General features: G+C 31.7%; 2 protein-coding genes across 3 annotated transcripts in view; one reads left to right on the forward strand and one right to left on the reverse strand.

Annotated features, from left to right (window-relative positions):
* Nucleotides 1-4106, forward strand: part of LOC145304148 (uncharacterized) — a 32763-nt gene extending 28657 nt beyond the window's left edge. For both annotated transcript variants that reach the window (XM_080145909.1, XM_080145910.1), the window contains exons 19-25: nucleotides 432-514; nucleotides 930-1006; nucleotides 1657-1730; nucleotides 2036-2070; nucleotides 2474-2504; nucleotides 3290-3361; nucleotides 3955-4106. In XM_080145909.1, coding sequence (XP_080002035.1) covers nucleotides 432-514; nucleotides 930-1006; nucleotides 1657-1730; nucleotides 2036-2070; nucleotides 2474-2504; nucleotides 3290-3361; nucleotides 3955-4066 — 484 coding nt within the window. In that variant the 3' untranslated portion in view covers nucleotides 4067-4106. The remainder of the gene's footprint in view (nucleotides 1-431; nucleotides 515-929; nucleotides 1007-1656; nucleotides 1731-2035; nucleotides 2071-2473; nucleotides 2505-3289; nucleotides 3362-3954) is intronic.
* A 444-nt stretch (nucleotides 4107-4550) lies between these two features.
* LOC145304147 (uncharacterized) overlaps nucleotides 4551-27813 on the reverse strand; it is a 41316-nt gene continuing 18053 nt past the window's right edge. The window contains exons 3-28 of the mRNA XM_080145908.1: nucleotides 24971-25038; nucleotides 24423-24505; nucleotides 23628-23691; nucleotides 23083-23207; nucleotides 22442-22548; nucleotides 21779-21866; nucleotides 20995-21069; nucleotides 20075-20132; nucleotides 19055-19442; nucleotides 18550-18681; nucleotides 16349-16429; nucleotides 16029-16089; nucleotides 14901-14959; nucleotides 13640-13778; nucleotides 12927-13078; nucleotides 12503-12547; nucleotides 11759-11812; nucleotides 11010-11089; nucleotides 10336-10417; nucleotides 9646-9732; nucleotides 9129-9225; nucleotides 8563-8687; nucleotides 7546-7589; nucleotides 6936-7049; nucleotides 6611-6672; nucleotides 4551-5707 (exon numbers count right to left, since the gene is read on the reverse strand). Of these exons, the coding sequence (XP_080002034.1) occupies nucleotides 5656-5707; nucleotides 6611-6672; nucleotides 6936-7049; nucleotides 7546-7589; nucleotides 8563-8687; nucleotides 9129-9225; nucleotides 9646-9732; nucleotides 10336-10417; nucleotides 11010-11089; nucleotides 11759-11812; nucleotides 12503-12547; nucleotides 12927-13078; nucleotides 13640-13778; nucleotides 14901-14959; nucleotides 16029-16089; nucleotides 16349-16429; nucleotides 18550-18681; nucleotides 19055-19442; nucleotides 20075-20132; nucleotides 20995-21069; nucleotides 21779-21866; nucleotides 22442-22548; nucleotides 23083-23207; nucleotides 23628-23691; nucleotides 24423-24505; nucleotides 24971-25038 (2522 nt within the window). The 3' untranslated portion in view covers nucleotides 4551-5655. The remainder of the gene's footprint in view (nucleotides 5708-6610; nucleotides 6673-6935; nucleotides 7050-7545; nucleotides 7590-8562; nucleotides 8688-9128; nucleotides 9226-9645; nucleotides 9733-10335; nucleotides 10418-11009; nucleotides 11090-11758; nucleotides 11813-12502; nucleotides 12548-12926; nucleotides 13079-13639; nucleotides 13779-14900; nucleotides 14960-16028; nucleotides 16090-16348; nucleotides 16430-18549; nucleotides 18682-19054; nucleotides 19443-20074; nucleotides 20133-20994; nucleotides 21070-21778; nucleotides 21867-22441; nucleotides 22549-23082; nucleotides 23208-23627; nucleotides 23692-24422; nucleotides 24506-24970; nucleotides 25039-27813) is intronic.

Here is a 27813-nt window from a genome sequence, read left to right on the forward strand (position 1 = left end):
AAATTAATTAATCAATATCTTAACACTCCTGCGTTTGTTCAATATTACGTTTGGAACTCCTGCGTTTGTCCTGGAACCAACCAAAAAAAAGGATGTCTTTTGAAGCATAACCCACAGACTGACTGACCGAGTAAGTTGATACTGGATGCTCGCTCAGCAATTTTCTTAAATAATATGCATTAAATTTACATTACATAATTTGGTCATTGTATTAAAAGTTTAAAGACCATTAGATATATCGATATATACAATATCAAATTTAAATTTATGTCAATAAAAAATTTATTTAGGGCTGTCAATGATTAAATTACATTAAAATTAAAATAACGAAAAATCTACGAAACCTATGAAATTGCATTGCTATAATCACGAAACCTATCCAAATAAAAGTAATAACTCAAAAATTGCACACAAATAATTTTGCTCGTAACAGCATGTGCCTCACCCACATCAAGTTACCAAACAACACCAGCTACTGAGGCGCCTTCATATTGTCCGATTCATAAAGATAAAGGTAGTTACACGGTAGAATAAGGCACCTAAAGGATTAAATTTATTATACAATAATATATCTATAATGGGTGGTTTTATGTCATCCTGTTACATTTAGCATACAATAGCAGTTATGCCCCTAGTGGCCTCTAGGGGCACTTGAGGAAGGAGAAAAGAATTTGAACCCCCCCCAAAAAAAAAAAAAATATGGGAGGGGGGAGATTTTTTTGGAGGTGGGGTGAACCTCCCTCCCCCATTTTAAATTTGGGATTTTAAAAAGTAATTTTTTTTTTTGGGGGGGGGGTATTTTTTTCTAGGGACGATTTCAATTTGGGAGGGAGTTGGTACCTTATATCGTGATCCTTCTGTAAAAACAAACACATAGATAACCATCCTGTTACTTTATTATAAGGATAGAATAGTTGATCTTTTTGTAGGAATCAAGTATAGGTTCCAGATGGTGAGTGGAACATCAAATGCTGGAGACTGTAGAGATGCCTGTAAATTTGGAGAGGTAAAAAATTTTATCCACTAAAGCAAAGCTTTTCAAATAGGGTTGGACCTTATTTGGACATATACTGGATAATGGATATAAAGCAGATTTATAATAACCAGATATCTGGATATTCAAGTAGAAAAAAAAGTTTTCTTCATAAAATGGTGTTTTATTATATAAAAAAAGGTTAAAACTTAGGTCCATCTGTACGTCCGTAATTTTTGTATTTGGTTAGGTATCTAAATTAGTAGAATGTTTTCTTAGGGGGAGGGGGCCAGAGAGATAATTTTTTTTTTAGAGTTTCAGACAGTTCTATTGGATGTAAAAAGCAATCCGGTGGTGGACATAGTTATTTTTGTGTACCTTTATTAAAGTACACTAGATTTTAAGCTTCTTTATATTTATTTTGTTATGACCATTGGACGTCTGCTCCATAACAAAGATTATGAATTATTTATACAAAATGAGTAATATTGTGAACATATTCATGTTATCAAAATATATTGTTGTTATTCTTTTGAATCCTTGATATAGTATGCATTTTATGAGAAGAGTGTTTTTTTGAGATAGGTGTTTTCTGAGATGGGTGTTTTTTAAGATAGGCGTTTTCTGAGATAGAAATTTTTTTAGATGGCCCGTAGATATGAACTGAACTTACTAATATTTAGTGTGTCCAATGGATGTGGCGACATCAATCAATAGGTGGAATGTGCTATCATCTCTCTTCCTATTATATTGACAGGTATTATTCAGTAGACCCCCATACAGCCACCTCCCTCCGCCTTGTACAAAAATTGCAACATTAAAAGAAGACGAACAGTTTCCCTCTATATTGTGAAAAACTAAACCCTTTCCTCCTTAAAAATTTTAAATAAAGCAGGTGGGGGGGACCATAACCAACCGGGGTTACCAAATACCTAATATAACCTACCCTAAATAGCAATGATAAACAAAAAAAATTACCCTCCTACCCCTTATTTTAATTTAGTTCAAAAATATGGCGCGTTGAGAAAATACGCCAATTTTTCTGTTAATATTTTTTTCTAGTTATGGTTTTTCTTCTGGAGAATTGGATTGTGATGAGGAATATTATTAACATTTCATTTTAGGAGCGAAGATACTTTATAACTAGACATAATCGCTTCGAAACCGATAAATTTCCGCTGGATTAGATCCGGTTGTCAGCTATACCTAAAAATTATGTATAGCATCGTATCATATCCCGTTTTCTACGAATAGAGATATATACAACCATGAGATTTTAAAAAATGGTTTCATAATTGTACATTTTTTTATAAGCTGAAAGCTGTGATACGATGCGATAAATAACAATTGTCCTTGAGATCTCACCCTTAAGGGTGCAACTAATCATATTTACTTAAAATGTTATAAGATTGTCTGTAATATATGAGATTAAGTATTTTAATTACAGATAGCAAATTTTAAAATTTGTAAATGTTAACAATTTATTACTTGTATGTTAACAGAAGCCTACATGCCAAATGTTTAATAATGCAGGAAATTTAATACTCTAATTTAGTAAATCTATTTTTTTTAAGCATTTAGTTTTTATTGTGATTTATATATTACTAGCGGCTTCGCCCCAAGCCTCTAGGGGCTTTGCCACAAGAGGTATAACTACATCTTCTATAACTTACCCAGCTTAACGGATTGCAAATTTTCGCACCTACCCAGCAGGAAAAAAATTTTGCGATTAAATAACAAATTCGCAAAATTCGTAAAAAAAAAAAAAAAAATTGGGGGGGAATTTTTGTTTTTTTGGGGGGTTGGGGGTGTCCCACCCCCCAAGAAAATAGCCTAAAACCACCACAGGACCAGTAGGTATATTCCCTGAAGAGTAGAATCCGATCGGTTCAGTGGTTACCGAGATCTTAAGCTTCAGACGGACAGACAGACATCAAGCTACTTTGTATTATAGATAGATAATATAGATAGATATAGACAGAAAGAAAGATAGTTAAAGAGTTGTAGAAGGAAAAAGATAAAGGAGAGAAAGATAAAGTTTCTTTGCGATCCACTTTCATTTGAAGGGAAATTCTCTGTTATTTTTTAATAGATGGAAAAGTTTGGATCATTGATAGAAAACGAATTAGTATTTAATAATGGCTTTTGTAGGTTATTTTAGGTTGGCTTATTTTGCAGGGTAAGGAAATTGGCCCCGCAGGGTTAGAGCCCCCCTCCCCCCCTGGAAATAGAAGGAAAATACAACGAAACCCACTACTTCGCTTTTTTTTACATGATCCAAAAATTTTCTTAACACTGACATTAGTATTGAATTGTAGGATTAGCCTACACAACCCGTCAGATTAAGGAAAGCCACGCTGCTGCCTGCAGAAGTATATCTTGTCCTAAGTAAGTTACATTAATTTTCAATACTCTTATGATGCCTGTACATTAGTCTGTCTGTTTAAAGCAAATATCCCGGTAAAATCGGATCTAGGGAAAATTTTAACAGCTCATATCGTACGTACTAGTAAGCTATACCTACAAAATCAATAAATTATTGAAACACATAACACTCTGTACAAAAAAAAGGACAACAACACCCATAAGTAGCGAAGAATAAGTAAAATTAAGTTGTTTATAGGGCAGATGTTAAGTGGTCATAAATCAAGAAGAAATTTAATGCAAAAAAGATTACGAAACTTTTCAATGCGTTTTAGCATTTTATGTATTTTAATATTTACTTATATAAGATGCAAATTATTGGTATATGTTATTTTCACAATAAGAGTTCATCCGTCTAACTTGAATAGCAGACAAGAAAATCACATTTTTCTGACATTACAGGCTGACTGGCGGACAGACAAACAAACAGGTGATTTCTAGAGTAACTTCGCTAATAAGAAAAAAAGAACTTTGGGCACCAGCTGAAAAAGCTTTGATTATAGTCAAACATTATTTCCTACACTAATTTGAAATTGAATTGCAATGATATTTTGTAGGAATTCTGTGTGTAAGCTGTTTTCTTTCGAAGAATCTACCAAAACCTGTCATGTGATTATCACCTATGGAAAGAGCAGAGACAGTTATGTTACTGGGACACCCTGTGCTTAATATAAGAAAGTCTTCATAATAAATATTTTATAACATGTAATTATCCTTTTCTCGATTGGTTTTGAAATATCGATTTACAATTGTAACAAGCAATTTCGGGATTTCTATATAAAATAGCAGAAGAGAAAATTCAGCCTTAATCATATTAGGTTATGAACTAGTTGTGCATAGTACATCAAATTTCTCATATGTATCTTTATAAGGTGTAAACTGTACAAAACTATTTTTCTTTTTGATTATTTTTACAAATTTTTTTTTGTATAGGATGTAATTATCCTGGTCTCAATAGGTTTTGAAATATTGATTTACTGTTGTAACTAGCAATTTCGGGATTTTATCTAACATAGCAGGAGAGAAAATAATTTCCTCGTTCCTAAATTATACTAGATTCTAAACTAGTTGTGCATAGGACATCAAGAATCTATATCGATACCTAAAACTAGTTAAAAAAACAAATTGAGACTGGACTCAACTAACAATAAAATGTATATAATAATCTTTATTTGGCACCTTTTATCACAATTATATATGTTATAGACAATACAAAAATATAAAATAAAAGAGCTTTTTTACTAAAATTTAAAGCTCCTTCCATTTGACAATGGTACGTAAAAATTCCAAGAGAAATAGAATAAGTTTTATGTTTGGCCAGAAACAGTTTTTTAAACATATTAACCAGCTTAATTTAAGGGAAAATACCAATTCTAAAAAAATATGTCTCTTGGAAAATTAAAAAAAAAATACTTTATTAGTCATCATTAAAAACACAACTACAATATTTTAGAATTATGAGAATTATTTTGATACATTTGGGGTTTTAATCACAAGACGTATTGGTTATTAAAAATTATCTTGTTTCAAACAGTAGGTTTCAAAAGGGTTAGGTATGTTTGTATAAAGACCTTAATTGGCAATTAATGATACTTTCTTTGCAATCTTAATGGACTAAAAATTCAAATTCATATTTGTTACTTATATTAGGTTAGGTTAAATAGGGGTTTAAAAATGCCCGGAATAGCATTATGTAATAAAATGAAGATGTTTACAGAGTAATTAAAGATGATCTAATGTTTGGAAATGTTTGATCATTTATTAAACTTTTTAAATGCAAAATAAATTTTTTAAATCCTCAAAATTCTTACAGTAAAAACAAAATTTGTCATCACTAATAAAATTATCAAAATCACAATAAAAACATAACAGCTTAAAATCTAAAATTTAACCAGGCTAGGTAAATCATACAATAAAATCAAATTATTAAAGATTAATGACATATGAAAATTGTTTAGAAAAATTGATTTAGCTCTCATTTTTTATTAATGCCACAGTTTTAAAAAAATTGAATTTATTAGTGTAAGTTCAGTAGGTACTTTTTATAGAAAAATGAAAATGCCCAAAATTTTATTAATGTCAAAAAAAGTTTATAAGATATAGGAATTTAAATTTTTTGTCTTTATAGTTTTTTTTTTACTTGGTAACTTAAAGTATGTCACTTATTTCCTTTTTCTTTTTAAATTATTTTTAATGCATTTTAAAACGGTTAGTTTGTTAGGGTAAAATATTGTCTTTTCAGTCAATTATGGTGAATTTTAATTGTTGAGGCTCCTCTGACATACGGCGAATTCAGTTTTACACCTTTCCCTAAAAAAACAATAAATTGAATATGAAAGTTTTTATTTTTGAAAGTAGAAGAAAGTATAAGTAAAACTTTTGAACAGAAAAGAACATTTTCACGGAGACCAGAGCTGGATCTTCAAATCATTTTAGTGGTGAGCCAGATCGGGGTGAGCCAACTTTCCACCAATGAGGGCACAGCATTTTATGAAATGCCGCGCTGTGATTGGCTGAAATTCGGTTCATCTCGATCTGGCTCACCACTGAAATGATTTAAAGATCCAGCTCAGAAAGATTATCGTAAACAATATTGGATGTTTTCATCGGAGGATTTTTTTCTCAATATTTTTCAGTTAGAAGATTTTTTTTCTTCAGTGTTTTTGAAGATTCAAAAAAAAATAGGAAAACATTTAAAAATGATAATGGAATCATTGTAAAAAAATCTTTTAAAAAAATTTAAAAACATGTTAACATTGAAAACCTAATTTTCATGGGAATCACCAAAACTTTCTAGTGCTTGTAGTAAAAGTGTTAATGTTTCCACTACTAACAAAAAACATTAGCTTAATGTTTTCATAGATTTTTAATAACAATTTGACGTAGCTATGAGTAATTTTCCATTAGTAGCGAAGCTGATGTTATCAGCAAAAATTACGGTCATTAAATAAGAGTATTCAAGAAAAAAAACAAAAAGAAAGTGAAAAAAGAACAAGAAAATAATATAGGCAAAAAAAGAAAAAGAAAGATTATTTATACAAAAACATCCTTATGTCTTTACACGTCAAACATTACAGACAGACAGGCCAAAACAAATTTGTAGTAGATTCGCTACTAAAAAAGAAAACAATTTATGTTGGCTGCCATATTGGAAATATAATTGCACTATACCTACTATAACTTTACTGCGATAAATAAATAATTTTGTGTCACCTTTCTTTAATGGTAGTGCTTCTCTTGATACATGCAACATACAAAATGGAACATTCAGAAACCTAAATTAAAATTCGACAATTGAGTCATATGCATGGATAAGACAATACAAAATAAATTGGTGTACAACTCCAATGATAATGGACAAATTCACCCCTTTCCCTGTGCACTATTCTTGGGTATTCAAGATTATTTGTATGCCTTCTTATGTCGCTTAAAACGGTGTGCGGGTATGATATGTTTTCCGTCAGCCTTTGAAATTCATATATGTTTGGAGATATTCGTTACCAGCAATATTTGACCGTGAACTGCAGTTTTTTTCTACCTCATAATCAGAGCTGCTAACAACTCTGACACTGGAAGAGACGGAGCTACTCGATGAAACTCTTCTCTCCCACTTTCCATCTTCCAAATCTTCTTCTTCAGATTTGGGGGTTGTCTAAAAATATATAATGTATACCAAAATCTTTTATGTTTTCATTTATATCCATAAAATCATGATTTATGTATACGGATTTCATCTATCTAACTTATTTCAATTTTATATATGAAAACACTAGCCAATACCAAAAAAAATATACTTTATTTCTTAAAGAACGTGTCATAACTTTTGTTATTTTTTTTTAATTCATTAGTGACGAGCTCCAAAAGTTCAAAGTTTTGATCAAACGGGGTTCAACAAAATAGATTTTTGTTCATAATGGCAATTTTCTTCTTTTTTTGTTGCGTTTTAGTACCTTAAGACCAACATATTTTTTTAAAAAACTTATATTACTTCAAAAATAAGAGGTCTACAAAAAAAAAGGATTACACATCTAAATTCTATGGATCATTTTACATCTATTACTTACTAAAAAAACTCAAAAAAGTTAGGACACCTTCTTTTATTCATATGAGAAGACTGTAGCACACCCAAAAACAAATTACTTGTGTACCTGTTCATCTTGAGAATCAATTGTATTTTCATCTACCGCATTTTCTAGGAAAATATTTTATTGATATTTTTTTATATTCAAACAACACAAGAGGTGACAGGTGGGTGGGGGATGAGAAATGACCCAATGTTAACTCGGAAACTTTAACAGTTATTATTAGGGTGGGCCCATTTCCCCCTTTTTTTAGATTTTACTGTTATCATAAGTTGCGGAAGTCATATATATGTATGATAAGCCCCATTCAAGTTTCAAAAGTGACTTGGCTCTTATGGCTGCCGGCGCGCGGGGGGTATAAAAAGTGCCCACCCCCTTATAAAAACAAAAATTGAAATTCTTTCAAACACAGGCATGTTGCATATCAAAATGACCGCATTAAAATGCTGATTACGAATCTGAAAACCGTTTTGAAAAATATTGCTCCTAGTTCGAATAAGATCTCAAGAAGTACCTAAATAAGCTGATTTAGTCAAGATTGTTCATTTTGGTAGGTTATTTAAAAATCATTTCAGACTGAATCAATATTTTTCAAAACGATTTTCAGATCTGTAATCAGCATTTCAATGCTGTCATTTTGATATGCAACATGCCTGTGCTTGAAGGAATTTCAATTTTGGTTTTATAAAGGGGTGGGCACATTTTATACCCCCCGCGCGCCCGTTGTTTTTTGATTAAAAAACCTCTTTCGAGTTTCACAGGGTTTTATATTGGCCCAGTAACCCTTGCCAACATCTACTAATGTGAAATTCCAAAATCGACCCAATTCCAAACAAAAGTTTGACTATATAAAGTCAGGTATAAAAGGGATAAGACAATGGACAAAAAATTTATAAATCTCTAATAATGAAACAAAAATTACTTCTTCTGTAAATTAAAATTATTGGTTTAAACGTTTAGAAACTTATAGCATAACTCAAGATGAATCAAGATTTTTGAAAAGTACCCAACTTTTTAATCCAACGAGTTGAGAACGTTTAAGTAAAACCAGTTTGAATAGAAACTTTAAATGAATTAACTGACCGTCAGAAAATTGTTGAACTGGAATCCTTTGAAGAATGTTAGATGTTTCTTCCACAGTTTCATTAAGATCATCATTGTCTTGTTCGGTAGACTCGTCATTAGCAAAGATATCATTAGATGTTTCCTCCTTTTAAGAGCAACCATAATGATTTTTCATAAAAAAAAGTTCTACCAAACCTATTTGCTGTTATCATATTAATGTAAAGAATATTAAAAATGGCATCAATAAAACATCATATAAAAACAGCCTATTATATAAAGTTAAGTTTTTTTGTCTGAAGCTTAAGATTTCGATAACTACTGAACCGATTGAGTAAAACTTAATTTTCTGAGAGCCTCACATAACTGACGTGATGATTTGGCTGTTTTGAAATTATATTCAAATCTTTTGATTGAATTTTAGGTTATTTTTCTGCGTTCCCTACTCTTTCGAATAAAGAACACCTAGATGCTAGGGGCGTAGCTTAGCTGATAGTCTTTTGATACTTAGTGATGCAGTTTTTTGGCTTAACTTAGCAAATAAATTTGGTTTAGATTCTCAGATATCATATAAACTTGTTGCTCTTTCCTCCTTGTTTGTGAATATGTTTGGCCTCTGAATTTGATTATAATCAAAGTAAACTCTTCTCCTTTCCGTTTGTTCTTCTTCTGCGGGGTTGTTTCCTAAACAATAATGTAAAAGTAACAGGATGCCTATGTGAGTGTCTGTAGCTTTAGATCTCACCAGCTGCTTGACTGGTTTTACTTTACAGTGAATATTTGGAATGTTTTGTGAAGGTTTATAACTATTTCTTCGGATGGTACTTCCATAGAAAAATCCCTTAACCCCAAAATTTATTTTTGATTTTTTTCTTTCTAAAACTAAATAAAGTCGTAGCCACTAGAATATACGTACTACATTAACAATAACGCAGGCCTGAAAAAATATAAAAAGCTCAAATCTACTCTATAAAGGAAAAGAGAAGACGACCCTAAAGCATTTAATGGTTTATGTAACAGCTTAGCAACAATTACAGCAACATATGAAGATATTTTAAATCTTTAGTTCAATTTGAAGTGGCTAGGTGGATACTAGTTACACACCTCTTGTTCTTTCAACCTTAAATTGGCCATTAGCATCTCTTCTCCAATACTGATCATCTAAAAGTCGTCTTCCATTAGATCTGCCATCTGAAAAAGAAAATTATAATATAAGAAGCAACTTATAGTGCCTAATAAAAGATGACGTCATACAATACAAATGGCCAGTGTACATTTTAATTTACCAATGTATGACGTCATATTTTATTTGGGAAATAAGTGCTTCAAAATATGATATATGTAGTGAGACAAAATGTCTCAAAAATGTGCCATGTAACGTCATAAAATAAGGGAGATGGTGGGAAAGAAAACCCCTAAAAAAGATATGGATAATCCCTTATTTTTATGACGTCACATGGATGATTTTTGAGACACTTTGTCCCGTCCCATAATATAACCAAAGATCTAGACATTTCTGCTAAAAAATAGGCTATATATTATTTATCAAGCTGTTTAGGTTTAATATATGCCAAGATAAAATTATGTTTTCCCCTAAAAGATGAAATGATTCTCAAAGCTTAACTGACAGACCAACGGACAAACCAATGTACAGACTAGATGCGCGTAGAAATCTTCACAAAAATTTCAGCTTTCTGTCTTACGTATGAGCCGAGAAAATCACGTTTCCCTTTAGCCGTATAGACAGACGGACAAAGTGAATAATAGAGTAGCTTCGTTGCAAAAAAAAAATACTTGAGCTAGCAGCAATTAAAGGTCTGTTGTAACCAAATCTGGATCGTTCTGTTGAAACGACAACTACCTCTTCTTTTGATTCCTTTAACAAAATTAATTTCTAGTATTGTATAGTTCAATTATCATTTTGTAATTGTCATCTACAAAGAAAATAATAAAACATATAGATTTAAAATTTATAATAAAAGTAGATTAGAAATTTAAAAACTATATTCTAAACAAAAAGAGACAAAAACATAGATAGGCCAATGGCAGAAAATCATTTAGAAAATATTAGGATGGTTACTTTATTATCCCTTACTTTTTTGTATTAAAGAATGCCTGTATCATACAAAATTCACAAAAAAGATTTTTTGGGAGGGGGTAATCTTTGTATCATATAGGCAAGGACGTGCAAGCTGTTTGAATTTTTCTTTGTGGGGGGGGGGGGGAATTCAAACTTCAAAATTTTGAACCTCCAAATTCATTTATTATGGGGGGTAGAATCACCCTTTTACCCCCTCCCCTTATTTAGAAGATTGAGAGTGTAATAATTATCAAAATTATGTTTGGCTTTCTTCATACAAAAAATCTGAAGTTGTTTTTACTTTAAATACAAAATTGGTCTAAAATCTTAAGGATCTCTTTTCATATTTGAAATTTGCTTAACTGCTGCAGGAATCCTTCATTTATACCTGGGCATCATTCACAATATTGTTGTTTGTTCCCCAGAAGTTTTCATTGCCAAAGGGCCAAGGGGCGCCACCACGAACATCTAGAAACAGTTTTTACAACACTAAAATTAGTTAAAACAGCCCTGTGGGCCACATTTCTTGATTTAGGCAACACTATGCAGCACGGTAATGGAAAGCAGTGATATTTATGGCGCTTCGACGAATTTTCAAGTATCCTTTTATATAAAGTTGTAAGGTTATTTTTTGTCTGAAGCTTAAGATTTAAATAACCGATTGGGTTAACTTTTTAATGGAAGCTTCATATATGCCCCGAGATGGTTTTAGGCTATTCAATTTTAAGATTTAAGTATTGAAAAGGTTTTATCGTATTTTCCTGATATTTGAATAGAAACCCCTTGATGCTAGGGGCAAAGCCACTGATTATTCATAAATCGAGAAGGCATTCCTGAATATGCCAAATTGTTACAGGAATTTTTTTCTCGTATTCATTCGAATCCGGTGGATAGGAACCGGTTCTCATCCATACGAAAAATCTATGGTTAGCATCGTATTATATCCAGCTTTCTACGAATATAAAAATGTACAATCATAAGATTGAAACCAGTTTTTTTAGCGATGCGAGAAATAACTATTACATTTTTAAGACAATAAGGTGTTTCTAACAAGTCTAAATTGAAGGTCAGAGCCATGCATACACATACACAAAAATGTAGACAAGCTTTGTTTATTTTACAAGAATAAAAACTTGCCAAGGTTATTGAAAGCGGTTGGTCCAGGCCTTCTGTTTTCACCTCTAACAACATCTAGAAAGCAATTTATAATATGTTTAAAACCATAATATAATATAAAACCTAAATATCCTTTAAAAAGGCATATATCGAATCTAGGTTCAGTTTCATTAAGATAGACACACATACATCATATTACTTATATATATCCTACTATTTTGACAAATAGACAGTTACTTACAGTATTAAACATTAGAAAATAGCATTAATGCATTTAGCCCAGAAATAAGGTATAGACAAGAAGCAAAATAAATCTAAAATAATATTTGAAAGGCAGAAAATGGTCATCATTACTACTAAGCATTGCCCACAAATTTGCTAAAAATCATGGTAAGGTTTTGTGATTTTTTTCGAATAAAATTAATTGCTATCAGGTGCATTTAGCCGGGAAAAAATGTATTGAGAAATTATAAAGATTTTTCTCGTATTCATTCGAATCCGGTGGATAGGAACCGGTTCTCATCCATACGAAAAAAACTATGTCTAGCATCGTATTATATCCAGCTTTCTACGAATATAAAAATGTACAATCATAAGATTAAAACAAGTTTTTTTAGCCGGTGCCTCCGGCACATCGGGGCTAAACTGGTTTAATCTCATAATTGTACATTCTATATCCGCGGAAAGCTGTTTATAATACGATGCGAGAAATAACTATTATAAAGAAATGAAAATACAGAAAAACTTTTTAAAAATTTTCTGTACCTTGTTTTTCTCTTTCTTCGTTTAGTCTTGAAACCTGTGGTCGTACTAGAAATCATACAATTTTAAAAATATGCATATTAAGAATAATTAATTATGTATCACCTTGCATTAAAAACAGTTTTCCGCGGTTTATTAATTGATAAATGATAGAATTATAACAGGTTTTGTTCGCCCCAGGGAGCCAAAGTCCCATGCCAAAAAAACAGAGATTAATTTAACCCTGTAATATTTTTTTTCTATTTTGCGTGGAAAACTGTTTATTATAATAAATGGTTCATAACCGGACTCAATCCAGTGGATATGAATCAAAATTGAATCCATAACTGTAAAAGTTTCTATAACAGCTCCAATTATGACCAATTAAAAAAAAATGTTACTGAACAAACACCCTGCCCCACATATGAGAATAAAAAAGTTAATTTACCTCTATTTTGGCCACTTTGATTCTCTTCATTAGATAAAAATAGATTGTTCTGAATTGACTGCTGCAGGGTGAGCCCTGTGGGGATCTGTGCCAAGAGGTTGTTGGTAGATTCTTGGGGTTCCTCAAGGTCAACACTGTTGGATACAGCAAGACTAAATTAAATCAGAATTCAAAATTAATTAAAATTTTTAGCACCTCTGGTCCAAGCTTCCAGAGGCCATATAAGGGAGGTACGGGGAAAAATAGCCTAGACTATCAAAAGACCTCAATTTGTGAATTAAATAGCATAGGACGATCCTGAGATATATGTGAAGCTTTTCTAAAATGGTGAAATCAGTCGGTTCAGTGGTAAACGAGATCTTAATGGACAAACAAAATAAGACAATGGCCGATAAATTGATGTACATCCCCAATGATGATACACAAAATTACTCCTTATGTAGATTACAATTATTTGTGGTTGAAACATTAGGACACCCAATAATTGAACCAACAAATTAAAATTAAATACAAGTCTCCAAAGTTGTTGTGAGAACGAATAGAAAAACATTATAAAAAAAATTTGGGGACTAGTGCAATAAACAGTCCAATGTCCCTTCCTACCTGAATGAACTCACCACCCGGGAGTAAGGCTTAATGATGACTTTTTATAGGTTGAAGTCTAAACTACAAATTGTGGTACTATTCAAAGTAATCATCTTAATTATATTTACCTTGGTGCAATTGGGGCAGATTCTCGAATAATTATAGGATTCTCTTTCTCATTGATGATAATTCCATCATAAGGTCGTTGTCTGTTGCCAGCTCCAAATGGTCGGCGACGGTTGGGGTTCAATAGCTGCAGTCGGCGATCTATACAAAACATTAGTACATAACTTGAGGCAAATTGTCGATTATGTATGAGTCTTTATCATTATTTTAATGCCAGTTGATTTGTTTAAACGCTCTTTATAGTGCCTATAAAAATGGGATAAATTCAAAAAGATTTTATTTAAGTATCCTGATTGACTTAATATTAGAATAGTCCATAATTCTAATTTAATGTCATTTGGTTTTTTTTAGGCAAAAAGTTTTTTTTTAATTTATCCTCTATATTATAGGCGCTATAAAGAGCTTCAATTGTCTATAGTACAGGTTTCCGCTTTCACTTGGACTGATATGGTTGTCCTGTACACTGATAGGTCAAGGAGAGGTTTTTAATTTTCTGGAAAGATACCTCTAACCTCCCAAGAGAAATAGCTTATTAGAAAAAAGACTCCAAACACATTTGTTTTCTGAAAGTGTAGAATCGACCTTTACCCCACTCTACATTCCGTCTAGGCATCTAGCGGCGTAGCCACAAGTAATTAATAAACATAAAATGCATTTTCACGATAATGATTTAAATTATTAACAAAGCTATACAAAATTTTAATCAATTTAAGTATGAAAAAAGTTAATATACGCCCAGGAAATCGATATTATATGTGTACCTTTTAAAGCATATTATTTTTTTAGAGAAAGACAGGAGTATAATAAAAAAGTTTGATTAATAATTAAGATCATATCCTATTCTATAAAGTAGTAAGTTTTTTTTCAATAGGTTCCGGCTATTTTTAGATTTAAATTAAATGGTTTTAGGCCAAAATTCAGCCATTCCCTACCCTCTCAATTACTGAGCCTCTAGTTGGCAGCTAGTATAATATATAGAAGCAGCTAAGCCTCCTAGAGGCCTAAAGGGGCACATAAAGTGTTTTCTTTTCAATCTATGTTAAGATCAGTTGTTTACAAAAAATATCTACTTATTTTATTTTTGGTGATTTCTCTTGGGAGGGTGGTGGTACCCTTCTCCAAAACAGCTATAAAACTTTTAAGGAGAAGCTTCACTGTAAAGAAAAACTATATGGGTTCACCGGTTAGCGAGATTCTTCGGTACAAACAGACAGACAGATAGACAAAAAGACAAACATCCTGTTACATTATTTAAAGGATTACCTCCAAGTTTGGTTTGATCTCCAACAATAAACTTTCTTCTGAGAGCTCCAGGTCTTTCTCTAAAAATAAACTTCTTTTGGAGGTTTGGCACCTATTTTCTCATTTTCTATCCCAATCTTTTAAAGTACTTTGGCAATAGAGGGAAAAACCAATTTTGATTATCATTAATGCGTATTGCATTTTTTTATATTTTTGATTACATAAAATTAAATGTAATTTTTGTCAGGGAAGTTTGGGGACATTTAATTATAAATTGTTATGGACCTTCTTCTATTCGTTGGCTTCAAAATTTTGGGTATCTATATATTATCTTTATATGCTTTTTAACACATGATTTTAAATTTAAACTTTACAGGGTAAATTTGGTTTGTCAAAATTTTAGGTGCATATTAAGTTAAAATTTATTGTTTAATCCTTCAAGAATCTTGAAAATGTATAAGTTCACATTCTACTACATCGTGTACACAATAGTCCATATGCATAATTAACTAACAAACCAACAAGTAAGCCATAAAATTTAAGAAAAAAGGGGTCAAGTGTATTTCACGGTAAAATGTTCCTGGTAACGAATATCTCCGAAAATCTATGAACCTTTAAAGTCTGCTAATGGCCAAACGGGGAAACTTGTAGATTTTGCTCACACAGAATTTTAACCCACAAAAGAATGCCTACAAATAATCTGGGTAGTCATTAATAAACAAGGATGACAACATTCATAAAAACGAAGCACTGAAACAGTAGGACAAACGGACATTAACACTTGTATAGTGTCAAAACTGAATAATCAGAATTCAAATGTATAAAAGTCAAAGCAAAATTGTAAGTAAATTTGTTGAAAAACTACTTGATACAGGATAATGTTTATGGACATACTTACATTTTTAGGACTTGATTATAGAGTTGCTTCGCTTAAAACATTATACTTTATTGTCCCTGGAATCAATATACCAAAAATTAGATCAATCGGTTATTTCAGAATATTTTTAGACCTATTTATGGAGAGGCGGGCTGACATGTATGATCAGCCATTTGGCATCTAGTAGCCTTTAAAATAGATACGTTTTTTGGGATAATCGTTACCAAGAACTTTTTACTGAGATCTGCAGTAGACCTGAAGAAAGTGTTTACCTGTTGTCATTTGGATCAACCCTGATTTTTCTTATGATTTTCCTTCTGATTGGTTTAATTACTAAATAAAATAAATTAAATATTTTCAAGCTACATTTAAATTTCTTTGATAGACACTCTAGGCTAATTATGTTTTTTTGTATTTTTAATCTAATATGCTGCAACTTTATAATTGTCTTCACTAACTTTTTTAACAATGAATTTTTTTTCATAAGCCTATTGACTTTGTTTCTCATGGTTTTGTTCTATCTGTTTTTCCTTTTAATGCTTTCCCTTTTTTGAGTATCCTTTTCACTTAACCTTATTTATATTTTACTCACATGTGTTTTGAGAATCAATTTCTTCAGGCAACTCTTGCTCATCAAGGTTTTCTTTAATTCTAGAATTCAGCAGACTCAGTCCTAAGAATTAATACAAGGTTTGATAGAAAGAAAAAATGATATAGTCCACATTATGAGCTGACCAATAACTCAGAAATTTGCCTATTTGACTTACCATTAAAAAATTTGTAAGTGTAAGGATATAACAGCTGAAAATCTTTTTAACTTTTCATGATCTGTTCAGATATCCCAGATTGAAAATTATTATAATTGGTAATTAAAGTTTTTTGATATGGGAAACCTTTATTTTTACAAATATTAATACGAATATTACAAAGTATTTCACTAATTTTATTCGATATGCTGGTAAAAGTGAGGCAACTTTTGGAATGAGGTTGTGCCTCCTGATCCTAGGTTATGTCAAAATAAAATGTAAATTATTTTAATAAACTGAGAATGTTTTGGCATAGGTAATGGTATGTTTTTTTCTTTTCCATTAAAAATAATCATTATTCTATTTAAGAAAGAAAGCTTTTATATGCAATTTATGTTTGAAAATATTTCTATTGGTGGAAAATTTGTTCCATTATTCCTGATGTTAATAACACATTAATATGAATTAGAGTCACAGTGAAAGGGAATTTTAAGTGTTTGCTAACTAATGTATGCATACAAGTATTATTGAAAACCAATGTTATTTCTATTTAGTCATTACTTAATACTCAGACTAAAACTACCTTAATTAATTACTAAACTGCATTGATATATTATAAAAATGAAAGATTTGTTAACTCTCAGAAGCGTGTTTCAATTTTTTGCAGTAGGAGTGTTTGTTTATCAAATGCAAAACTCTTTTAAGAAATATTATGATCATCCAATGGTTCAACAGAGTTCTATTCTATCTTTAGACAAAAACAAAATAAAAATACCCCTTATGTACATCTGCCAGGACTCTGAGTTTGATTATGTAATGGCTAGAAAATATGGATATTATTATCTCTGGCAAGTTCTAGTTGGAAAATTGCACAAATCTAACAACTTTACTTGGAAAGGGAAGTTTAAAAACCAAACATTTGTTGGCTTACAAAATATGATATTCAATTTTGACAATGATCACACGGTTTTAAATTCCCAACAAAATAAAAATGATAACTGGCAACCTACTTCTGTTCAAAAGATCTTTATTCCACCATTTGGGTTCTGTACTAAAGTAGGAAAAACCACAGGTATTATCTGGGCAAACTCTACAAAAGAAACCAACATTTTCCTTGTAGATCCTGCTTTAGAAAACAACATCAGAATTTCAAGTATGAAATATGGAACATTCAAGTTTGGTCCTTCCGGTGATGGATTTTTTGAGGAGTTTATCTATGAAGTTGAACTGAGAGTTTATGACTCAAGTGTTAATGATGGTATTACTTGTGTCAATTATGAAAGAACTGGATCAAGATATGGAGAATGTATTGAAAATATGTTGCAGGAAAAGTTTCTATTATGGTTTGGATGCCTGCCACCTTGGTTTTCAAATGATCTGAACAATGTCTGTGATGCTGATATGCACAAAGTAATCAATGATGTTGAGATTCTGCAAGAGATTGAAAATGAGTTTGTCAACCTAGTCACAGGGTATGAGTTGGATATGTTCAAGGAATGCTTACCCCCGTGTCAGAACATGCAACTAGATTATAATCTCAAAAGACACATTCCAAGACGTCTGGACTATGCTAATATCAGATTAATGCTTAAGGATGAGGTAACTGTGTTTACATATGTGCACGCTTATGATTGGTTTAACCTCTTGGTTGACCTAGGAAGTGCTCTGGGTTTATGGTTGGGCTTATCTGTCCTCAGTATCTTTGACAGCATTCTGGAACTTTATGGTGTCGCTAGAAGCAAATGTTACCCATAAAATTGGACATTAATTTAGGTTCATATTCACATTATTCTTATTTATTCAAAACAATATGGCACAAAAAGTAAAATTATGATTTATCAAAATAAATTTTTGTCAATTTGTCTTATATTTAACTGGGTGTGTCCAATTTTGTTATCTTTTCAAAACTGAAATCTATTCACTAAAATTTTAAATTTCTACAATTAAAGAATTTTAGAGTTTTGTCTTTGTGTAATGATTTCCAAATAGGTTTAAGGTTAGATAGAAGTAAATATGATTTAACAAATAGTAAACAAATTTTCAATACCTGAAATGTTGTTATCAACTTCATTTTCAAGTTCATTATTGATATCATCAAGTTCATCTGAAGCCTCCTGGTTATCCAGTGGGTCATCAGCAATCTTGATATGGACAGGCAAAGCTGTAGGGGTGTCAGTAGCTACACAAATTATATTTTCATTTTTCAAACCAATTGACTTAGTGTTATTATATTGAAAAAAAACAACTATCAAATATTGAATTTGACAGCTAAAAATAGACTTAAACCAATCATATTAATACTTAATTAAATTGTCAAGTTTGAACTCAAAAAGTAAACTTCACAAGTCAATTATATCGATTAAGTACTCTTATAAGGTCACATAGTTAAATTTATTTGCTTTCTTTTAGGCTTTGACAATTGTATGGAAAAGGTACAGTTTAAATAAAACAAAACTAAACATTTAATGACAGCCAGAAAGTTCTTTATTAATGTAATTTATTTTCATGATATGTTTGCTTAAAATTATTCAAGGTTTACATTACATAATTACCTTTCACAGTTGGAATAGAAAACAATGGTCCCAAATTTGTGTGCTGAACTCTAACTGTGCCCTGGTGAACAAATGGGGCAGGAGCTGGTAACAGAACTGGTTTAGGGGATACAGTGTTCAGTGGGTGGTTAAAGGGGGCAAAAAAGGTTGCAGGAGCTGGGGCTGAGGTTGGGGAGGCAGGAGGGAAGGGCAGAGTACCTGAAGGTTTCAAAGGGGAAGGGGTAGCAGGTGCAAATGATGGAAAGGAATGGTGGACAATTGTGGGCTGTGGTGTGGTTGAGGCTTTGAAACTGGTCTTCTGTTCAGGTACTTGGGACAACAATGGGGCACTTGCTGGTGCTGTTTCAATTGAAAATTCGTTGATTGTTAGCTTTTTTCGAGGACGATTCTGAAAAAACATCAATTTCCAGATAAGTTTTGGTAATAGACATAGTATATCTAGATGGTCATAAAACTTAAAAAGGGATTTTGCAGACAAAAACCTGTGTTTACTTAGTGTTATATACGAGATATGGGTGATATAATCAAAAAAATTTTATAATATAATTTTTAGAAAGCTAACAAATAACTTATTATATGATTTGTCATTTGCTTCACATTAAACAAGGGAAGAAATTTTTACATGAAATAACCCAAGAAAAGCTTTTTCCTATGACATGCGACAATTTATAGCTGACTCATAATAGGAACAAAACAAAAAAATCATGCCAAGATCTGTAAAATGTTGTAACCAATGAGATGTCTTGAATTTACCTTTAGTAATTTTCTATTGGCTGATTTAGATAGTATGTCTATAGGTTATCTTTATTATTTTGGTGTAACAGCCACTATATTTTTAAGGTTATACTATGATTAAGGTATAGCCAACTAGCGAAATAGTTCTAAAATAATATTTTGAGACAGAAAATAATGTCGTCAATTCTACTATATGTTGCCCACCAACGACAGCTGAAAATCATGTATAGGTTTCGTGATTTTTTCTAATTAATTTCGTTGTTTGTATAAGCTGAGTTATATTACCTCAATAGAAGTTGGATTAGTTTTAAAAGCACTCAATAGCTGGGACTGTATTCTGGCTCTATAATAAACAAACATTTCAGTAAAATCCTCCAAAGATTTTATTTCAATTTTAAACAAAGCTATGCCAATGGACGTAGCGCTCGGTCCCTGGCCTGCCTAGCTGCGGGCCCCTAGCCATATTACCCAACATAACATAACATAATTTTTTAAAAATTATCGAGGAGATGGTATAAAATTTTCAAAATTGAAAAGAAATCCTAAGAGGATAACGCCCATATTTAATACAGATATAGAAATTATTCATAAAACAATAGCTAACTATTTAATTAATTCAGAAAAAAAAAGTTTGTCTTTTTATTGAAATCAATCCCAGTAAGCAAGATCATAATATTTAAACTTTGGAGGCATAAATGGATATAGCATACGTGGATATTGTGACAGGGGAATTTTGTTGTCAATACTTTTCTCCATGATCAGGGGAGTTGATGAAGTAAAGTTAAATGGGGATTATCGGTATTTTAGTCAGCTGGAGAAACATTTTATCAGGGTATACTAGAATCTCTCACAATATCCGCCTAATATATGTATATCAATTGAAGCAAATCAATTCATGTTTTTAACATTTATTAAAACAAGGATGACAACATCCATGAGAGCGAAGCTAAATAGAAGGACATCGAACATTGACTCTTGTAGAGTGTCAGAACTGAATAAGCAGAATATTAATGCATAAGTCTAAACAAAACTTTGCTTATAACATTGTACCTTGTTGTATTAGGAATTTGTATTCCCAAAATCAAATTAATCGGATAATTTTAACATCCAAATTTTGAAATACATAGTTTGAAATCGTTAGAACAATTTTAACCGTTACGAACGGACCAACCATAATTATAGAAAAGCATCGCTATAAAAATAACCTTATAGCAGAAGAAAGGGCTGTGGAAAATTCACTGCTCTTAGCAACCTCCTTCGGTGTAGGTAAAAATCCTCTTCTAAAAGAAAACATTATTTAGATGCGTCACCTCTCTTAAATTAGTAATTTCTGAATTTACTTTTCGTCAATGTTTGATTTTCAATAAAAGAAATTATGTTAAATGTTATCTCAGTCAGCCCTTCTTGACGTTACCCTAGTATTTTTTTTTCAAATTTCTATCCCCGATTTTGTCTATCTATGCTCTATTTTCTAAAACATTCACGATAAACAGGTATGCCTCTAGAAGCCTCTAGGGCCAATTGAGTGAGAGAGGGTGGGGGTTGGGGGGGGGGGGGGGAAGGGGGATTTGACCCTCCATTCTTATTAATTTTAGCTTTTAAAAGAAACTTTTAGGGGAGGAGGTATTTTTCTAAGCGCAAAATACCTTGGGAGGGTGTTAATAGCTAACCTTCCATGCACATATGAGAATCTTTGCAATAAAGGAGGACTATATCAGTGATCTTAAGCTACACACACACACAAAGATAATATATAAAGATATAAGAATTTACAATATTTAGAGAGAGAGAGAGGACAATGAGCTGGGTAAACAACTTTGGGGACTTGAGTGAACTTTGATTTGTTGGTTAATTGATTTGAGTGTTCACGTGTTTTAACCACTAATTTTAATGTACAGAAGGGATAATTTTGTGTATCATTATTAGGGATGTACATTATTAATTTATCGGCCATTGTCTTAACTCTTTAGATCCCTGACAATATTATACCTGGATTGGTCATTCACAGTAGACATCTTAGTAGTTTCCTCAACTAGTGGAAAGGTTGAAGCTGGTCTTACCAAAGGAACATCTGAATCTTTAAAAAAAAACTTTAGTAAAGCTTCTTGAAATTATATGAGCAAAATTTTAATCAGAAAACAGAAGAGAAAGAAAACTTATTGTTTTAAAAGAGACAAAGTAATTTTGTAAATTAAACATTAATTTGCAAAATTGTGCACACACCTAAAACAGATTTTATAAATGTTTTTCACAATTGAAATTGAATTATTTTTAATTTTATTGTATCTACAAACAATACTTAAGCAATAGTTTGAATAACCCAGCAAAGATTGCACCACTACCCTGTAGGAATAGGGTCAAAGTCCACCCTATGTGTAAAGAAATAAATATATTTTCTTTACAACATTTAATTGTGGGGGGGGGGGGTGGAGTTTCGGTGGTTCATTTATAAGTATGAGTGAAAGTATTATTGTACAGGGAGAAAATCGCTCAAAAATCAGACACGTGACGTCATAAAAATGAAGGATTATCCATCTCTATTTTAGGGGTTTTCTTTCACGCTTCTCCTCTCATCTTCCTCATTTTTATGACGATATGTGTCTGATTTATGAGCGACTTTCTCCCCATACGTATAATTATATTTTCTTGTACCTGGATCAGGTTTGACAAGATCAGTTTCCTCCAGATGGTTGTTGACCGCCAGGATAGCCTGCTCAATATTGGGAGGCAGTCCATTTAACGTTGAGGTTCTGGAAGATCTAAAAATTAGACTTGTTTTGAGAAACAGCGTATAGTGTCCAATAAATGATGTCATACAATACAAATGACCAATGATAGGCCAGTATACATTGTAATTGACCAATGGTAAATTGAATACTGGCCTATCATTGGTCATTTGTATTGTATGATGTTATTTTTTATTGAACACTATACACCGTTTCTTGTTTTGATACAGGATTTTAGATGCATAGCATCTGTATAAGCACCCGCTTGCCTAATTGACATATTCCTTCTAATAGAAAAGTTTTATATCATTATTAGAGTTAATGCTACTAGAGTACATTTGTGTATTAAATCATAATTTACTTTTTTGTACTTTAAATAAAATGTAAGGTAATAGTTATTTCTCGCATCGTATTACAAACAGCTTTCCGCGGATATATAATGTACAATAAGATTAAAACTAGTTTTTTTAGCCCTGAGGTGCCGAAGGCAAAATTACAAGGAAATCAAAGCTTTATAGGACAAAAATTGCGTGCAAAATAAGAAAAAAACATAAATATAAATCTTACTGTGAAGTTTTCTGAGTAAATCCTCTAGGTTTAGATGAACGTAGGATAGTGGCTCTATTCTCCAGATCATTATAAGAGTTGCTGCTGTCATAATCTGTTTGTAGGATCCGTAACATTCTCATAGCCTGAAAATTGAGAAAGTTAGAATCGTTCTATATATATATCAAACCTACATGCAAATATTTAACTTTGAATCAGAAGGTGCGTAGATGTGGATATATCCACCCCCTTACTATAAATTAACACCTTGTTGTTTGTTTTACACCCGATCCTCGAGGGGGTGTCGAAATCGACCCCAGCCTGGTAAAATCCTGTGCACGCCACTGCTTTTAATGATTGATTATAGGACTGTCTTTAATTTTGTCATTTTAAGATTTGATTGCTTTCTAATTACGTTTCATTGGCACTAATTAAGATTAATTTTTTTCTAAGGTGTTAATAGTTTACAACCAATTTTATTTTCTTCATAAATATTTGTTTGGCTATTAGATCATTTTTTGAGCCACTATTTAATTAATGTTTGTCAACCTTTTGATTTTGGATACCTTTCTCCTTGGAACAGTGTTTGAGATGTCATTGATTCCTCCATATCCAAGTTTCTCTTCTTCCCTGAACATATGATTAATTATTTTTTTTAAATGTTTTTAGTGTCTTTCTCTTTTACTGCTCATTCCATTTTTTGTCATTTTAGTGTATTTATCTGTTATCTTTTTTTCATTTCAACTGACTGTTTGACTTTCTATCTAATTTTATAATTTTATTTCTTTTTATTGCGGTTATTGAATCTACCAGTCACAAACTATTGTTTACTATTGGTCACCTAAACACTGGATAAATCTGCATGAGATTCATTAGCCAATCACAAACTAAGAATACCAACTATTGATCACCTGCAACGTGAACGAACAAGGCATTTATTTGACAATCACAACATAAAAAAGCCTACTGTTGGTCACCTACACTCATGATTATGCATGATATTATTGGCACAATCACAAACTAAGAATGCCTACGATTGGTCATCTACACGCTAAGCAAATTTGCATAACATTTATTGGTCAATTACAAACTAAGAAATTTTAGGATTGGTCACCTTCGCCTTGAACGAACATGACATTTATTTGCTAATCACAACATAAAAAAGCCTACTGTGCGTCATCTGAATTCTGAGCGAATCTTTATAGCTGTGATTGGTTAATCACAAACTATAGTGCCTGCGATTGGTCACCTGTGCATTACGCACAATTTAAGAAATCCTACTAATGGCCACCTGTATTCTGGACAAATCTGCATGACATTGATTGGATCCACACAATGTAATAAAGCCTACTATTGGTCACCTGCATTCTGGGCGAATCTGCATAACATTGATTGGCCAGTCACAAACTTGGCGCCGAGGGTTGAACATCAAATTTCCACAACTCTGAAAATAAAATAAGTTTTATAAATTTACTAAAATTGGTATTTCAATTATATTTACATTCTTAAAAGGTTTTTTTTCCTCCCTATTTCATAATTAACTGACTCAACCCCACCCGCACCCCTCAATTTTGAATTTATTGGAGTGTCAAAAAATTTCTTCCATTGCATCTGGTTCAATACCGTAATTATTTTTATTATGAATGATAAAGGTTTGGTGATTTTTATTCTCATATTATTAATAATTGTTAAATATAGATTTAATACTTTAGATGGTCATTCTGACACATAAATATAAAATAAATAAAATAAAAAGGAATTTTTTACTGACCAAAAATTATTACATTGGTAAATCGATGTACATCCCCCATGATGACATAATAAATTACCCCTTCTGTAGATTAAAATTATTGGTTTTAAATTTATCGCCCATAGTCTTATCCCTTTAGATCCCTGAGCAAATGCCAACCTGGCTGACTGTCTTTCCATCGCAATGGTGGAACACACGACAATTGTTTGGATCAGGTCTGTATCTTCCTATATAAAAAAAAGAATAATTTTGTATTTTGATCATATATAACACATTAGAGTAAAACACTAGAGGGAGAAATGGTTAAATAACTGCATCTCCCCATATGCATCGCAACCGTCTTGTGCAACCTTCCTATTGGGTAATTGAAAATCAACCAATGGTGTCGCTTATATTAACACAGCCAAGCAGCAGAAAATAATTTAGAAGCAGACGAAAGAGGTCTTTGAAAAATGAAGGGAGGTAGTTGTCTGTATATACATTTATACTATCTGATTATAACACTTTTGTTTCTTATTATTTGCTAATAGGTTGCTTTTATTAGTTATAGATTGAAGGGCTCTAGAATCTATCTTTCTCTCAAAACGCATATCGAGCATTGAAAACCATCTACCTTTAGCTTTTAAATAGATTGAAATTAAGAGTTGGTCGGTATTTTTTCCACCAAGGGGATTCTTAACACTGAAGGGCTACCTATTACACAATATAACCTATCCTAACATAACATAATAAAACTAGACCTAAAGTAATAAAAAAACAAACAAAATATGATGTGGCGAGGAGGGGAGCGAGGGGGAAGTTAAGTATAATTCTTAGGTTAGATGGATGCCAGTTTAGTATGTAATTGCAGAGAGAGAAAGGGAATCAATAGGCTGTTTATTTCACTAGTCCCCAAAGTTTTATAATAATATTTTCTTATTCGTTGACCATTGGGGTTAACTATGTTCTTACTATTTTTAGTTTTGTGTAAAGGGAGGGGCCACACTTATTTATAGATTAGACCTGTTCAAATTTTTCAAATTTTTCATTGGAACTTTACATGTCCTACGATTATTTTAATTATTATCCAAGACTTTAAAAATAATAGCCACTGATGCTATATCATATAGGTGAAACTATTAATAAGAGTAGGGTTACCCTAAAATCTAGTTAGTTAATAACCCTAAAAAGATCTGATAGGGGCAGGGGAGGGTGCAATAACTCCCACCTCTCTCGTTGTTTAACCTCATTTTTTCTTCTATGCTACAAACATCTAGGTATGAATAGAAATGGTTGGCGTTTTCATCTCCCCCCACCCCCCCTCAGTTATATTAAGAACTCATCAAGGGTCCGATCTTTTAACTTGAAATAAATGAATACAGCCAATGGATGTATATTTCAAATTTTGGACAGTGCTAAATCAAACTTGAACATTATATTTCTAACTGTTTTCTATAAAATGCATAAAATAGCGAAACAAAATGATTTTTTTGACTTCATTTTACTGAAATAGCATAGAGGCCCAACCAAAAATATATTTCAGTTAATACTTGAATGAATAAGACTATAAGACTACCAAATTTGTTGAATAAAATTAAATGATTACTCATTACTTTTGTGCTAATAAATTCGCAAACATTGAAATTATCAAACAACTACAATAATAAATATTTTCAAAAGCGAATCTTTTCGTTGATTTAGAATTGTCCTATCGATTTTAAACTTTACATAATGATCCATATAACAACTTTATAATCTTTACCAGAAAGTCCATACGTCCATTTAAACATGTTGATGTTTAACCCTTTTAAAAAAAACTTTATGTGAATATTAATCCTATTTTTCTGATTTTTCCATCAAGGTACAATGTTATAAGCAAAGCATCTCTATAATCAAGTTTAAAAATGTAGGTATGTCCTTAAACAATATCCTGCATTTAAGCAGCTTCGCTTTTAAAGATGTTTTTAAGAGACAGTAATTGTCACAAATTTCGATTTTAAGCGATTTATGTCTATACAACTTTAAAATCAGTCTATAAACAAAAACGATGCACACAATTTTCCAATGATTTTGTACTAAGCGACAAGTTTTTGTTGCAAAATGGCTTAATTCACTACTTTTTTTTATTAAATTAACAAAAATTGTGGGTAAAAAATTTATAAAGACATGTAAGTAAGAACAAATCACATGGTGGTTTCCCCTAATTAAGCAAGTCGAGCACTGAAACCTCTACCCCCCTCCCACTTATTCTAGATTATATTAGGAATATATTGGGAATAGTTTTTGGTGTGTTTGTATTTTACCCTAGGTCAGGTTTTATTGGGTTAAATATAGTTAGGGCACCGTAGGTTTAGGCTCCAGAGTCCACAGGGTTTGGTTAACCCGCAGAAAAAATGTACCCCAACCCCTCTTTCAACAAAATTAGGAGGGTGTATTCTGTTTTCTCTGAAGCAAATTTACCAATTAATAATTTCCATAATCAATCCTCAAAACTCAAATGACACAAAATGTTTTTTTATTGCAAAACCTTCATATATACTTCATTTACTTATATCTAAATCCATGTAAAAATATGCAGAAAAAAATGGCTTCTTTTTGGGTATTCCTTGTTCTGAATATGATTAGCCAAATAGCCGCCAAGATTAATTTCAAAAACTTATCAAATGTGTACTTGCAAAAAGTTGAAGAATTTGGAGGTTAAAACACATGCTAAACCTATAAAGTATTAAGGTATTTTTATGTAGCTTAAGATTTCTATGACTACTGAACTGATTGAGTTCTACTTTTTATAAAGCTTTACATAGGTTATGGAATGATTTTAGGCTAGCATATTATCATATTGAGATGGTTTTAGGCTATTTATATGCACCCTTTTTCCCCTTTGAATGCAGCGGTGCAGCGAATAATTTTATTAAAAAAAAGACATCATTAAGCTTCTTTACAAAACTTTTGTTTACAAGAAAATAAGGATAAAAAACATCCATAAATGGTAAACGTAAAGCCTAACAAATCAGACAGTCGGA

The sequence above is a fragment of the Acartia tonsa genome, chromosome 13 (assembly GCF_053477335.1).
Source record: "Acartia tonsa isolate MP-2025a chromosome 13, ASM5347733v1, whole genome shotgun sequence".
In the NCBI taxonomy this organism is placed as follows: domain Eukaryota; kingdom Metazoa; phylum Arthropoda; class Copepoda; order Calanoida; family Acartiidae; genus Acartia; species Acartia tonsa.